The following is a 15,301-nucleotide window of genomic DNA, read 5'->3' as shown; positions in this document are numbered from 1 at the left end:
AAGAGTAGAATGTGAACGTTTTAAAATAATAACTAAGAAAATGACATGAAGGCTATGTTAACCAGTTTGATGGAAGTGTTTCGGATTGTGTGTGAAAACCCCACACTGTACCCCAGAAGTGCATTAATGTACATAGTTACCATTCAATTTAAAAAATAAATAAATAAATAAATGTAGATCTTCCATTTGACCCTGCAATCCCATTACTGGGTATCTACCCAAAATAACATAAATCATTTTACATTTGCACTCGAATGTTTATTGCAGCTCAATTCATAATTGCCAGGTCGTGGAAGCAACCTAAGTGCCCATCAACCCACAAATGGATCAACAAACTGTAGTATATGTATACCATGAAATATTATGTAGCCACTAAAAAGATGGAGCAGCTCAGTGCCCATAGTTCAGTGGTTAGGACACCAGCCACATACACTAGAGCTGGCGGGTTCAAACCCTGCCTGGGCCTGCTAAACAACAATGTAACAAAAAAAATCCCCGAGCATTGTGGCTCCCCTGAGAGGGTTTAACACCATTATAGATAAGGAGACTGGGGCACAGAGAGGGTAAGTCGTTGATCCATCATCACAGAGCTTTGCAGATTTGATCTGAGGTCTGTGTGCCCACAGGGTCTAGAACCTGGACTTTGACTTGATGTGAGGAACCTCCTGAGTGTCCCTGCCATGTGAATACCAGGCTAAGGGAATGGCATCTCCTGTCCCATGGAAATCCCTCAGCCTTGCTCCAGCAGTCATCATCCTTGAGTGAGACACACAATCATCCTTTCCTGGGCCCCAGCTCAGTGGAAAATGTGTCTCAAAGGAGGAGAGGGAAGTGGAAGCAGAGGAGGGCCCCGGGCTGGGACTGAGCCAGGCCCTGGGCATGTGAGGCAAGCAGGGCACCTGGTGTTCATCTCGTTCACTCTGTCCCAGGGGACTGTCAGCCTGGTCTCCTCTCAGCATGTCCCAAAGAGGGACATTGGGGCCCTGAGGGCTCTGGGCTTATTCTGAGATGCTGGAGTCCAGACTGGGCATGGAGTGGGAAACCCAGGTGACTTGCTTTCCCCAGCGTGTGGTTTCTGGTGTTTCTGAGTACCAGTGGCGGTGCTGCAGTTTCCACCATGGAGGGGAAAGGAGGAGGACATGAGGGTAAATAAGGGATGATGAGTGGGGGTGGGGCTTAGGGAGGACAGGGTCAGGGGTCAAGGGACCTGGGCTTGCATCCTGGCCAGAGCACTCACACACTGTATGGCCTTGGGCTGGTCCCTCTCTTAGGGTGGGGACTCACAAAGGGCCGGGAGAAAAATCTCTCACACCAAGAATAGAACAGTAACAAGTACAAAGTTCATTTTATCTTTTTCCAAGAAAGAAAGAAAGAGAAGGAAAGCGTGAGAAAAGGAAGGAGGGGCTGTGGTACATGATTGATTCAGGGAGTGGAGGTGCAGGCCACTGAGCAGAGAGGCTTGGTATTTTTAAAGGTTAAAAGTGGCCCTCCCACCCCTACTTCGGGCCAGTAACAGAAGTGGGACGCTGCTGTAGGCACTCTTTATTTATTGTTTTATTTCATCTTTCTGGGTGAGGCCAACATATCAGTCCTTGGAATCTGGGTTTTTGGCAGGAACTGAAGCAGAAAGCTAGAGCAGGGAGCCGCTACTGTCCACTTAGCGCTCTTCCAGGTGGAGAAACAGACTCCGAGAGATAATAAGCTAGGCCCCGGTTGTTTAATTAAACAAAGGAAAGCTGTTTATTGTGATTTTATTGCTCTGACTTTCTGTCTGATATCTGATTTTTTGCCTGTTAGAACACTTACTAGTAAGGCCACCTTTCATACTACCTTCTTTGGGGCTCAGTTTCCCCCTCTGTAGACCAAGGGGTGGACTGAAGTTCTCTGCAGCCTCTTCCAGCCCTGATCCTCAGCAAAACCCTGAGAACAGCTGGGTGTCCCTCCTGTCCCTCATCCCCACCCAGGATTCCTCACCCTTGGCTCCTGAAGTCACTCCCCTTTCTTAGCCAGCCCCGCCCCAGGGCTCTCTCCCTGCTACCCACCTGGGAAGGGCTGGATGGATAGGGCATGGAGAACCAGGCTCTGCAGCCTGAGCCCAGTCCTGGTGACTGTGGCCCTGTAGAGCATTTCCCAGGGTTTGCTGCCTGGGATGTGACTCAGGCCTAGACCAGTCCCAGACAGGGGAATGAGGCTCAGAGGGGGAGCAGCAGAACCTGCTATCCAAAAGCAGTGGCAGAGACAGGATGCAGGGCATTGGGGCAGAATGGTGACAGGGGGGACTCCCAGTTCCCCTCAGGCAGACCTGAGATCAAGTCACTTGTTGGCCAAACAAGGACTCACCTCAGGTGGCAGCAGGAATCTGTGCTGCTCAAGTTTCCTTTCTCTTTTCATCCCTTGCTCTGTGCTTCTTCCTTATGGCCACAAGGTGGCAGGAGGAGGCTGCGCTGCTGCCCCCATGGCTTTCCAGGGGCTGTCTGTCCTCTGTCCCTTGTCTGGGGGGTGGTGCAAGTGGGGAGGGGAGGAGGAGGGTCCCACATGTGTCTTCTCACTTAACTTCAATGTGCTGAGGGGTCCCCATGCATACTGATCACCAGTGCCATCATTCCAGTCCTGGTTCCTATTCCCAAAAGGATGGAAGTGAAACCACCCATCTACGATGGCTGAATCTGGAAGGAGTCCAGACTGAATCTGGCAGGTCTCTAGACCCAGTCCTTAGAGTCTTCTGACCCAGCCTGCAGTCTGATGGTCTGCAGACCTAATACAGTGTCCTCTTGGTAGACACTGGCTCTACACTCTCACTTACCTGCTCACCCATCAGACCATCTACCTCTCCGTGGTCCCCATCTCCTCCACCGTCTCTTTGATCATCACCTTTCATTGGTGAACCATGCACCTTTCCCCTCTCCCACCATCCACCCTGCTGCCCACCCTTCATCTGCCAAGCCCCATGCACAGACATGTCATTTTAGCCACTTGGGTGGCTAAGGTATGTAACATTCCCTGCACATAGTAGATGTTCAGGAAACATCTGTTTCCCTCTCTCCCTGGAAGCAGCCGGTAAGTTCATCTCTCCCTGGAAGGGGCCAGTTGATCCTTTCAGTAGCTGGCTTGGCAGGAGCCTTACTTCTGAGCCCCTCTTGAAAAGTAGGTCTGGGCGGCGGCGCCCATACCTCAGTGGGTAGGGCACCAGCCACATATACCAAAGCTGGCAAGTTTGAGCCCAGCCAGGACCAACTAGAACAACAATGACAACAGCAACAACAACAACAAAGCCAGGTGTTGTGGTGGGTGCCTGTAGTCCCAGCTACTTGGGAGGCTAAGGCAAGAGAATCACTTGGGCCCAGGAGTTTGAGGTTGCTATGAGCTATGATGCCACAGCACTCTGCTCTAGGGCAACAGCTTGAGACTCTCCTCTAAAAAAAAAAAAGAGAAAGAAAGAAATAAAAAAAAAAAAAGAAAAGAAAAGTATGTCTGGGAGCTGGGGAGAGCCCTGAGCTGGGAGTCTCTGACCTGGCAGGCAGGTCAGAATCAGTTCACAATGATGATAATCAATGCCTTAGAGGAGCCTCACAGCAGGCTCACACAGCCCTGAAAAGAGACCTGAGCAGGCGTAGTTACTCTGTTCACAGATGAGGAAGCTGAGGCCCAGGCTGGGGCTTACCACAGTCTTCCCACTGTTGGTGCAGAGACAGATGTGACTCCCAGTCCACTGTACTTGGCCTCTCCCCATCTCCCCTGTTCTTCTGATGAGCAGGACAGGCCCCTGAGCTTGCACCTTTTAATGGGAAGGGTTCTTCTTGTTCTCAGTGGTCCCTTGGGAGCCACAGGTCATCATCTTGGTGGACTAGCCAGCAGCCCTTCTCCTGGGCTTGTATCCCCAAAGGTACCAGCCCTGTGAGGAACAGGTGACTGTGTTATGGGATGGGCAAGGATGAAGGATGTCAAGCTCTCTCTCCCTCAGGAGCCTCCTGTGGGCTGACACTTCTGACCCCAGCTGTCCCCCCGGCCCCTGAGAACAGGAGTCTCATCTCCCAGCCCCTCCCCCAGGGTTGACCTTCCCCCTCAGCTCTTTAGCAGCCTCTTGGCTATGAGAACAGCCCCCATCTTGCTTTCCAGACCTACTGATTGGGCAGTTGCAGCTCTGGGGTCTCCCCTTGTGCTCTTGCTCCCCCTCTTGCTCTCCCACTTATCTCCCCACCTGTAAGCCAGGGGCCCTTTGTTAAACCTTTTGTGCAGATTGAGCTCCCAAGGCCAGGTATGGGGACAAAGTGACACCCCTGTCCCCTCTACATCTTTCCCCCTTCTTAGGAGTCCCCATGTGTCTATGTGTGTGTGTGTGTGTGTGTCTCCACATCCTGTTCCTGGCCTAGAGCCCTCCTTGGTGAAGGCACAGCTACAGCTGCCCATGGAGCAGCTCAGGGGAAATTGAACCCTTTACCTGCTGTGCCCCAGCCATCCCTGACTTCCCTGTCTGAGTGACTCCTAACCTCACCTGAGCTATTTGCCCTTCTAAGGATAGGCCCCACATCACCCAGCTCCCAAGCATACAGGAATCAGCTGAGACCTCAGCCTAACTGGAAGCCATTCACCTGGTCCTGGCCTGGTCCACCCTCTTCCTGGGGCAGCCAGCCTTGCAGCCCCCTTTCCAGTCAATGATCTGCACTTCATAATCTGGTTCCTCACCTGTGTCAGGTGGGCTGCGCTGCCAGCCACCCTCTTCCCAGCAGGGCTGTCCTCCTGCACCCACTTCAGCACACTACCTGAAGCTGCTCTCCATATGGCCTGAAGACCCAGACTCCCATCCTGGCTGTCTCCATGACTGAGGGACTTCCCAGGGGATGGAAGCCCAAGAAAGGCCTGGATGCCAGTGCTTGGAAATACAGGCTATTGGTCTGGGAACCCAGCAGGCCAGGGGTGGGGACCAGAGATCCCAGGAGGCAGCCTGCCCCCAGACATGGGGACTGCTCTGACCAGACACCCACACATCTGAGGGGGCAGCAATGCCCCCAGCCCAGCCCAGCCTGGACTCTGCACTTCCTCTTCCCTCACTGCCAAGACATCTGAGAGATGTAGCAAATGACAAAGGAAGACCCAGGGCACAGGGTTTTGGGAGGGAACAGCAGGTTCTGAGTTGGGAGAGCGAGTAGGAGACCAAGGGTGCCGCAAGAGTGGAAGGGAGCAGAAAAAGTGAGAGAAATAGGGAGAGACAGAGATGGGGAGAGAAAGACACAGAAACACAGATAGGAGAGGGAGCCTCTGATAGGAGAAAGACAGGCTGGGAGGGAGGCAGAGGACAGACAGGCTTGGGCATGGTTTGTGCCAGTGTCTAGATGTGGTCCCTAGGAGCTGTAAAAAGAACTTTCCTCCAAGGAACCTGCTCCTCTGTTCTCTGACCCCAGAACTAGTACCTGGGGCATCCCTACCACCAGAGAAATAAGGACCTGTCATGGAAAGACCCCCAACCTCAAGGAGACAGGGACAGCCAGGGTGGAGGGACCCAGAGCAACCCTGCTGGCCCCTTGCTGGACATAGCACCTTACTGCTCCTCTCACTTCCATCTTTTGGGAATAGAAATCAGGACTGGGGCAATGGCACTGGTGAGCAGAACGCATGGGGACCCCTCAGCACACTGAAGTGAAGTGGGAGGAAGACAGTGTGGGTCCCTTGTCCTTCTCTACCCACCTGTGCCACCCTCCAGTGACAAAAGAGATAACCTTTGGAGTGACATGGGGACAACAGCACAGCCTCCTCCTGCCACCTCATGGCCACAAGGAAGAAGCACAGAGCCAGGGTTGTAAAGGGAAAGGAAACTTGAGCAGCACACATTCCTGCTGCCACCTGGGGTGAGTCCCTATATGCCTAACAAGTGACCTGACCTCAGGTGTCCCTGAAAAAAACTGTTCCCAATGTCACCAGTCTGCTCCAGTGCCCTGGATCCTACCTCTGCCACTTACCCATGACAGCAGCTTCTGCCCCTCCCCCTTTCACACAGAGCCTGGTTCCCCCTCCAGGACCTGGGCTGGGCCTGAGTCACTTCCCAGGCTGCAAACCCTGGGAACCACAGTCACCAGGGCCTGGCTCAGGCTGCAGAGGGCCCTCTCCATGCCCCAGCCAGCCGCTCCCAGGTGAGTAGCAGGGAGAACCCTGGGTCGGGGCTGGCTGGGAAAGGGGAGTGACTCCAGGAGCCAGAGAGAGGAATCTGGGATAGAGGTGAGAGAGAGGAGGGGGCATGCACATGCTTATAGATTTCATCAAGGATCTCGGCTGAAAGAGGCTGCAGAGACTCTCAGTCTAACTTCTTGGTCTACATATGGGAAAACTGAGGTCCAACAAAGGTGAGCGACCTGCCCTATATCACCCAGGGAATAGTGAGGCCAGGATGGAGACCCAAGTCTCTCGACTCCTGACCCTGTCCTCTCCAAGCCCCACCCCCACTCATCATCCCTCCTTTACCCTCATGTCCTCCTCCTTTGCCCTCCCTGGTGTCCCCTGCTGCAGCACTGCCACCAGTATCCTCAAATGCTGGTAACCACAGCCTAGGGGACAAGTCACCTGGGTTTCCCACTCCATGCCCAGTCTGGACTCCAGCATCTCAGAATAAGCCCAGAGCCCTCAGCACCTCAACGTCCTTCTCTGGGCCCAAGGCATGCTGAGAGGAGACCAGGCTGACAGTCCCCTGGGAGAGAGTGGCAAGATGAACACCCAGTGCCCTGCTCCCCTCACATGCCCAGGGCCTGGCTCAGTCCCAGCCCGGGGCCCTCCTCTGCTTCCACTTCCCTCTCCTCCTTTGAGACATGTTCTCCACTGAGCTGGGGCCCAGGAAAGGATGAATGTGTCTCACTCAAGGAGGATGACTGCCGGAGCAAGGCTGAGGGCTCTCCATGGGACGGGAGGTGCCATTCCCCTAGCCTGGTATTCACATGGCAGGGACACTCAGGAGGTTCCTCACATCAAGTCAGGGTCCAGAATCTGGACCCTGTGGACACACAGACCTCAGATCAAATCTGCAAAGCTCTGTGATGATGGATCAATGACTTACCCTCTCTGTGCCCCAGTCTCCTTTTCTATAATGGTGTTAAACTCTCTCAGGGTTATTGTGGGTGTTGAGTGGGACAAGGATGTCAAGGAATTAGCACAGTGTCTGGTACCTAGGGCCTACTCAGTTAGGGGCAGCCACAACATCCTCATCATACAGGCCCACATGGAAGGGCTGGACATCTTCACGCCACCAGCTAACTCTGTGTGACCCTGGATAAGTCATGCTCCCTCTCTAGGCTCTGATTCCTCCTTTGGATAAGGAGACAGTCAGACAGCTGAGCTCAGAGGGTCCTTCTGGCCCACTCTTGCAAGTCACAAGGAATTGCACCATTTTCAAGTACCCACGTCAGAAGAGGGGGCCATGCTCAAGGTCATCGAGGACCTTAAATGTGAGTGTGTCCTGATTTTCCGGAACTAAGCTACAGGGGAGGTGTGGGGACTTGGGATTCTGTTGACCAGTGGCCTTGCTACCTGATGTCTGATGTCCACTCTCCTTTCTGTAGCTGCTGTCTCTGCCATCCTCCAGTGCTACAGGGACAGGCAGGAGCCAGTGACCGATGCCTGTGCTGAACTGCACAGACTCTGCGGCTGCCTGGAGCTGCTGCTGCAGGTGGGACTCTCTCCTCCTCAGAACCAGAGGACTGGGAGGGCTTTGCCAGAGACTGAGGGAGGAGCCCTGCCTCCCTCGTTACTCTGCACTGGCTCATCTCCCTCTCCTTCCTCACGTTTAAGCTCACTCTTGGGGGCTGCCACTGGAGCCTGGGAAGTGAGTTAGGGCAAAGCTGGGGTTGGGCAGGACCATGAGCTTGGAGCAGCCACCCTGCTCTGAACACTAAAACTTCAGATGCCTGGATGTCCTACGACTGGCCTTTCTTGTGGCTAGAGTCCCAATAATAACTACCATTCGCCTTTGCTGAGCACCTACTATGTGTCTGGCTACACCTTTATATGCTCCTGCTTGTTTAATCCTCCCTCTCCCCTTTGTGTCTTGACCACCACACACACACACCCCTTCTCCCTTCTCTGACGTCATCTCTGGCCAGTCTGCTCACCTGCTCCGCTCCAGCTGCCCTGGCCTCCATGATCATCTTAGAGCACAGCAGGCGTGCTCCTGCCCCAGGGCCTTGCACTTGCTGTTTCCTCTGCCTTGAGAGCTCCTCCCATGCAATTTTTTTTTTTATTTCTTATAGCATAACTGTGTACATTAATGCAATCATGGGGTACAGTGTGCTGTTTTCATATACATTTTGAAATACTCTCATCAAACTGGTTTGGCAGTTTCCCATTTCCTTCAGGTCCTGATCTAAATCTTCAACACACACACCAGCAGGCCCACACTCATGCCCTTTCTACTCTCCTTTCTAGCTCTATTTTCCCTCCGTCGCAGTTAGCACTATCTAATATACGCTGTGGTTTACTTACTTACTTTGATTATTGTCTAACTCCCCTACCAGGATGAGAGCTTTGTGAGATCAGTTTGTTCATTGCTGTATCCCCAGGGTTTAGATGAAAGCCTAGTTCATAGTAAGTGCTGGATAAGTGTCTGAAGGAAGGAGAAGAGTACTGAGGCTCAGAGAGGTCAAACAGCTTGCTCCTGGTCACACAGCCAGTGAGGACAGAGCCAGCATCTTTTCTCCTACTGCATGCCCACCCAGCATGCTGGAATGTGAGGTAGAGGAAGCATTTCTACACTTTTCTTTCTCTCATTTTGGTCCCAGTTTGACCAGAAAGAGCAGAAGAGCTTCCTAGGACCTCGAAAGGATTACTGGGACTTTCTCTGTACGGCCCTGCGGCAGCAGCGGAGAGACACAGAGGCAGCCCGCTTCGTCTGCTCACAGGACAAGGTATCCAAGGCCAGGTGGCAGGAAGGCTGACTTTGGGAGCACGAAGGGACCCTGCTACCAACCTTTGATAAGAATGTCTGGGGTAGGAGGGCACAAGCCTGCCTGAGGTCCCTTTCCTACCTGTCCCTGCTCCACTGACCAGGACCCTTCACCAGGACCCCATCTCCCTTAGCACTGCCTTCAGCACTGCCCTTCAGCACCTGCCACTCCTTTCCTCCTGTAGCCTGCAGGTCCCTCTACGCCCTTCTCATCAACTGCCAGTTCCCAGCTTCTCCTTCTCGGCATCGCGTTTCCCCGTCCCAACACTGCCCCCTGCTTTGCCCTTGTCCATTCTGCAGTTGAAGACTCCTCTGGGGAAAGGCCGTGCCTTCATCCGCTTCTGCCTGGTCCACAGACAGCTGGCTGAGGCCCTGCAGCTCTGCCTCCTGAACCCAGAGCTCACCAGGTGGGGCTTTTGGGGCATCCTCCCACAGAGACTCTCTGGGCCCACTTTCCCTACTTCCTTATCCCAGATGAGTGATTTAATGTCCAGGGAAATTAAAACAAGAGTCTTAAAGGAAGAAAGTGCAGTTGGGAGGTTAGAACCCAAGAGACCTGGTAGCATCATGGTGCTCAGACCTCCTGCTTTCAAAGGGCCACAAGTCTACCTGGGGAACAGTCCCATTGCAATGTATAGTAGACTGATTCTGTGAGACTGGGTGTGACAATAGCACCAGGGTCAAAGGCCAAGAGTGCTGATCACTGTTAATACAGGGAATGGTATGGCCCCCGGAGCCCTCTGTTGTACCCAGAACTCCAGGAAGACTTCCTGGACTCTCTCTACACTCTCAATGGCATGGCCTTCAACTTGGACCTGCAGCGGCAAGATCTGGATGAGGCCTGGCCCATGTTCTCAGAGTGAGTGGGTGCAGCAAGGAGGGAAGGCTCTTTTCAACACCCAATCCCATGACTAACACACAACCCAGGCAAGCACTAAGCTCTCAGCCTCCAGACCCATTCATCTCTGCCTCTCTTCTTGCTCCTTAACCCTGGAACCTCCATCTCCCTAGCCTTGCATATTCCCATTGTGATCTCATGCCATCTCATGATGCTGCCTAGAATACTCAGTCATTGAAGATTTGATGGGCAATTGGAGGAAAGGGCTGGAAGGATGTATGGAAGGTGTGATGTTGGGATGGGATGTATGCATGAATGGAGGGTAGGATGCATGAGGGCTGGTGGGCAGCAAGGCAGAAAGGGTGCTGGGATGAAGGTGTGGTAGAAAGATGGTATGCCCTCCATCTGAGGACCAAGCCCATCTCTGAAGAGACTCTTCTACTTTCAGATCACGCTGTTCCAATTCCAGCCAGATCCAAGGAAGAAGACCCGGGAAAACCAAAGATGCCCCAAAGGAGGTGCCTGTGCCCCCCCGCCCCCGCTTCACTCCAAGTTGCTTCTTCCCATCTTTAGGGAACTCCCAAGTTGAGCAGTAACTGGGTTTCCCTCTCTGAGTACACAGAGATCCCTGACCCAACTGAATAGACAGAGCCTGAGGCCAGGGACAAGTGGACTGCAGAGCCACAGCGGACAGGGCTCCTATTCCTAGGTGGGGATATCTGTGAAGAAAGAGAACACTAGCGCCATTGGTAAAAGCCACTGGGCCCACGGAGGAAGAGGAGCTGGGGTGGGTAACTGGAAGCTTAAAAGAAACAGACCAGCAAGACCACCTGCTGAGTCCCCTGCATGGGACAATTGCCAAATGTCTAGTTCAGTCCAGGGAACAACTCAATGGACAGATTGCCTGGTTCAAAGCTCAGCCTCACTTTTTGCTAACCACGGTCTTTGGGCAAGTTGCTTGCCCTACCTCATAGGGTGATTGTTAGGGTGAAGTGAGACAACTCACGTAAAGTACACAGGAAGGCTCCTGGCTACGTGCTCACAACAAGCCAAGCTGTGGTCACATTCATTGTTGTTATCATCTTTCCATAAGCATTGTTTGCGCCCCCAATCAGCTTCTAGGCACCAAATATAGATACTATCAGGACTCTGACCCACAGGAGTTCAAGGTGTCTTCATAGAGACAGACCCTAAGGGAACACATTGCAATACATGTTGAGTCCAGTGATACAGACAAGGAAAAAGACGCAGAGGTCTCTTGAGAGAGATCACTCTTAGCTGGGCATCAGTCCGTTTCAGCTTTTATCACAACTCTGCATACCAGCTATTATTATTCCCCTTTTGTAGGTAAGAAAACTGAAACACAAAGTCAAATTCAGGAAAAAAGATTAAGGGAGAGAGGTGGAGGAACTCAGGGGAAGCCAAACAGATCAGAAGACCCAGGAGCAGAAGGAGAAGAATAAGTTCTGGGATGGGAGAGAAGACATTGAGATACACTGCTGACCTCACCAGATCTAAGCCGGCTAGGGTGGAGGCTGAAGGAAGGCTGGGGTCTCATGGGGATGTTGGTCAGGTCAGCGCCAGGCCTGGGCGTCTCTGTCTTCCTCCCTCAGAGCCCCCTTCCGTCCTTCACCTCCAGAGCCCCAGATTCAAATTTCTAGTCTGATAAATCAAAATTTTCCAGTGAGGAGGCCCAGGAATCCACATATTCACCAAACCCATTGGGGTAAAGTTGTGGCCTCTCCTGTGCAGCAGGTCAGTGAATTGGTACTAAGGGATGACAAGTTTGGGGGCTTCTCTCCAGATCCCAGCTGTATATGAAGGTCCCACAGGAGTCCAGCTAGACGAGCCACACACCAGTCAAGCCAGCTGTCTGCAAGATGCACCCAGGGGACACCAGTTGGTTAGAGTCCCTGAATCCCAACAACAAAGGCATCTTTCCTGCTTTTTGGAAAAGAAGAAAGAAGACTCCAGGAGCCTCGAATCCTCCCAGAGCTTGGGGGATGCAGAGTGGGAGGAGCTGGACCAGAAGGAGGGAGCCCCATGGATTGAAATCTTCCTGGAGAGCTCCACACCCAGCATCCCGGGGCAGGGGGCCAAGGGGCCTCAGAGGCAGGTGATAGGGAGGGAGGCTGAGGGCAGAGGGCTTCTGCCAACTGCAAAGGGTCAGAGAACCACAGAGGGGACTCATGAGGGAGGATCAGAGTGGGGTCATGTCCAGAAGCTGCTGGCCTCCATCCCCAGAGGGGCAACAGAGGAAGCAACACCAGGGATCAGACAAGAATGGGAGGGGCCGAGAGCTCTGGGAGAGTCCTTATTCTTTCAGGGCCTGGGAACACAGGAAGGCTCCCCCACAACAGTGAAGCCACAGAAGCACATGGGAATGGCCAGTGTGGTCAGAAGGGAGGAACAAGCTGAAGTGCCCCTGCAGGACATGGTCGAGGTGAGAGCAGTTGAGCTCTGTATCTGACAGAGATACAGATACTTCCTCCTCTGACCTGGTCCACAGATGGGGGTCTCCATTGGTAGCCCAGGGGCCATTCCAGCCCACAGATCAATTTTTATTGGCCCGCACAGGATTATTATTTGGAGAGGACTTTTGAAAGCCACACCATTCTTCAGTTCCACACACTCCCCACCTCTCCCTATTACCTCACTCTAGGCCTTGCCCCTGCAGGCATTTGAGTTTGGGATCCCTTCCCAACAGTTCTTCAGGGCAGTCACTTATTCTCAAGCTCCATATTCCTTGTTATGGCAGGTCTTTTCCTAAAACTCAAGTTCATGGCTGCAGCCCCCGTCTACTTGCTCTTGTTGCAGATGCTTCTCCAGGTCACCCAAGATTGTTACTGAGCCTTTCTTCAGCTTCCTCCCTAGCCAGACTTCCAGGTCCTGGAGCTTTGTAACTTAGTCCTATAGTGAAGAAAGAAACAGCTGCCCCAGGTTCCCCAGGGGCAGAGCATAGGACAGAGCTGGGCACCCAGCCCCAACCTGGATCTTACCCTCCACCCCAGGGCAGGGTCTGGGGTCTCATGGGGAAGTTCATCAGATCACCCCCAGGCCTGAGGGCCTCTGTCTTCTTCCCTCAGCTCCCCCTTCTCTCCTTCACCTCCAGAGCCTCAGGCACGAGCTTCAGAAGGCCAGGGAGCAGGCCGAGTGCCAGGAGCAGCTGCTGAGAGAAGGGGAGCAGGAGCTGCAGGCACTTCGAGAGCAGCTCCGCAGGTAACCTTGGCAACCACCAGTAGTGGGCACTTGCAATGGGGCTCCGAGCTCCAGCTATCAGTAAAGGTCGAGGCTGCAGGGTCTTGAAAGCACCTCCCACTCCAGGTGCCGCGCTGGCCACAACTCTGGGTGGCCAAGGCACGCAGGACATTGATCCTGGTTACAGGGACTCCACCTGTCCCTCTCCTTTGCCAGCCCCTCTGTTGCCACTCCCCCCACTCAGTGGCCCCAGGAGCGCTCCGCCTCCTGACCTTCTTCCTTCCACAATGCACTTCTGCCTCTCTCTGCAGTCTTCTCTGGGCCCCTTTTCTATCCTCTCAACCTGCTCTGCCCCCGCCCCACCATGCTCCTCACTCATCTCTTTCCGTCTCCTTTTTTTACTAGGTTTGTCTCTCCCTTCTTGTTGCTATGATACAACTTCTCACCGTCCTGATGATCCTAACCAGAGATGCCATTTACTGAGCACTTACTGTGTCCAGAAACTGTTGTATTAGATGCTTCTGTTATATTAGATGCTTCTGCCAAACAACTTTATGAGATAGGTTCCCTAAGAACACCCATTTTATAGACAAGGAGACCAAGGCTCAAAGATGCTACCCAATTCACCAAATGTCAGCTGCCTAGCAGAGGAACTGAAATTCAATCCTGGCAGCTGACTCCAGAGCCAGGGGGCCCAGACACTACTACTCAGCTATTATTTGGGGTCTCTATATTTCAGCCTCCTTATCACATTGACCTCAGGGGCCCAGAGCAAGAGCACCATCTGTTTCTACCTTTCTACCTCAGTCTCTCAGTTTCTCTTTCATAATTTATTTTATAAAATATCTCCTCCATCCAAACATCTTCCTTGGCCTGATTCAACCTCTCTGTGTCTCTCCCCCTTGTGCCCCTCTGACCCTCCTCCTGTGGCCTGACTCCTCTCTGTGTCCCTCTCTGAGTTTGCCCGCCTGCCTCTGTCTCTCTCACCCCTATAGTTGACATCTGCACTATTAAACCAGGGAGAAACCATCCAACCCCCACAGAGCCTGAGAAGCTGTGATTCAATCTGAATCACTGGGAAGTCTATTCACTGCTTGCTTGCCAGGGCAAGCAAGGCCCAGGAGCCCAGAAACCAACAAAAAAAGGCCCAAGGTCTCCTCCCACCCTATACTCAGCAGCGTGTGTTCAGCAAATATTGTGATGACTCGTGCCCTGGAGGATCATAGGGGCTTTGCCCACTTACGAACCTTCTGGGGGATCCAGACAGACTGGAGGCTGCAGAAAGACGCCCTAGCCCTGCTGCTCCCTGTTCCGAGGGCCCTGTCTCACTGACCACTGTCCTCCTGCCACCTGTCACTCGTCATTCCAAGAACACTCAAAGCACCCACTCTGAGCCAGGCCTGTTCTGGTACAGGAAATATGCTCATGGATAAAACAGACAAAATTCCTGCCCTCATGGAGCTTACATTCTTATGAAGGTGGCAGCCAATAAATATGATAAAGGAGTGAAATACGCAAAATGTCACACTGGGATAAGTTCCAAGGAGAAGACAAACTAGGGAAGGAATGAGTGTTCTGGGAGCGATTTTTTTATTTTATTTTTAGTTGTCACATAATTATATAGAGTGATATTCCAACACACATATGTAATGTGTAATGATCAAATCAGGGTAATAAGCATATATATTTGTCACCTCAAAGATTTATCATTTCTTTGTGTTGGGAACATTCAAAATACTCTGGCTTCTTAAAAATATACATTAAGTTATTGTTAACTATAGTCACCTTACAGTACAATAGAACCCTAGATTTATCCTCCTACGTGGCTGTGACTTTGTATCCATTAACCAACCTCTCCCTATCCTCTGCCCCACCAAATCCCCCAGCCTCTGATAACGGCAATTCTACTCTCTACTTTCAGAAGCAGAACTTTTTTTGACCTACCACGTATGAGTGAGGACATGTGGTATATATCTTTCCGTGGCTGAGTTGTTTCACTTAACATAACGTCCTCCAGGTCATCCATGTTGCAACACATGACAGGATTTTGTCCTTTTGTATTCCATTGTGTATGCATGCCACATTTTTAAAATTCGTTTATCTATTGATCTATGGATATTGAAGTTAATTCCATATCTTGGCTATTGTGAATGATGCTGCAATAAACTTGGGAGTCCAGATGTCTCCTCGATATACTGACTTCCTGTCATATGGATAAATGCCCAGTAGTAGGAGTTACACTTTCAGTTTTTTTTTGTTTTTTTTTTTTTTTTGAGACAGAGCCTCAAGCTGTCCCCCTGGATAGAGTGCCGTGGCATCACAGCTCACAGCAACCTCCAACTCCT

At 52.2% G+C, this 15,301-nt stretch overlaps 1 protein-coding gene across 1 annotated transcript in view; it reads left to right on the top strand.

Moving 5' to 3' along the window:
- The window catches only part of RUFY4 (RUN and FYVE domain containing 4), a 46,318-nt gene that overhangs the window by 15,557 nt on the left and 15,460 nt on the right, over positions 1-15,301 (top strand). Inside the window, exons 2-8 of the mRNA XM_023510369.1 lie at positions 7,542-7,648; positions 8,757-8,882; positions 9,221-9,327; positions 9,636-9,779; positions 10,207-10,276; positions 11,563-12,201; positions 12,871-12,977. Of these exons, the coding sequence (XP_023366137.1) occupies positions 7,542-7,648; positions 8,757-8,882; positions 9,221-9,327; positions 9,636-9,779; positions 10,207-10,276; positions 11,563-12,201; positions 12,871-12,977 (1,300 nt within the window). The remainder of the gene's footprint in view (positions 1-7,541; positions 7,649-8,756; positions 8,883-9,220; positions 9,328-9,635; positions 9,780-10,206; positions 10,277-11,562; positions 12,202-12,870; positions 12,978-15,301) is intronic.

Source organism: Otolemur garnettii, unplaced genomic scaffold (genome assembly GCF_000181295.1).
Source record: "Otolemur garnettii isolate 467f Iridium unplaced genomic scaffold, OtoGar3 scaffold00013, whole genome shotgun sequence".
In the NCBI taxonomy this organism is placed as follows: domain Eukaryota; kingdom Metazoa; phylum Chordata; class Mammalia; order Primates; family Galagidae; genus Otolemur; species Otolemur garnettii.
This window is presented reverse-complemented; position numbering and strand designations above follow the sequence as displayed.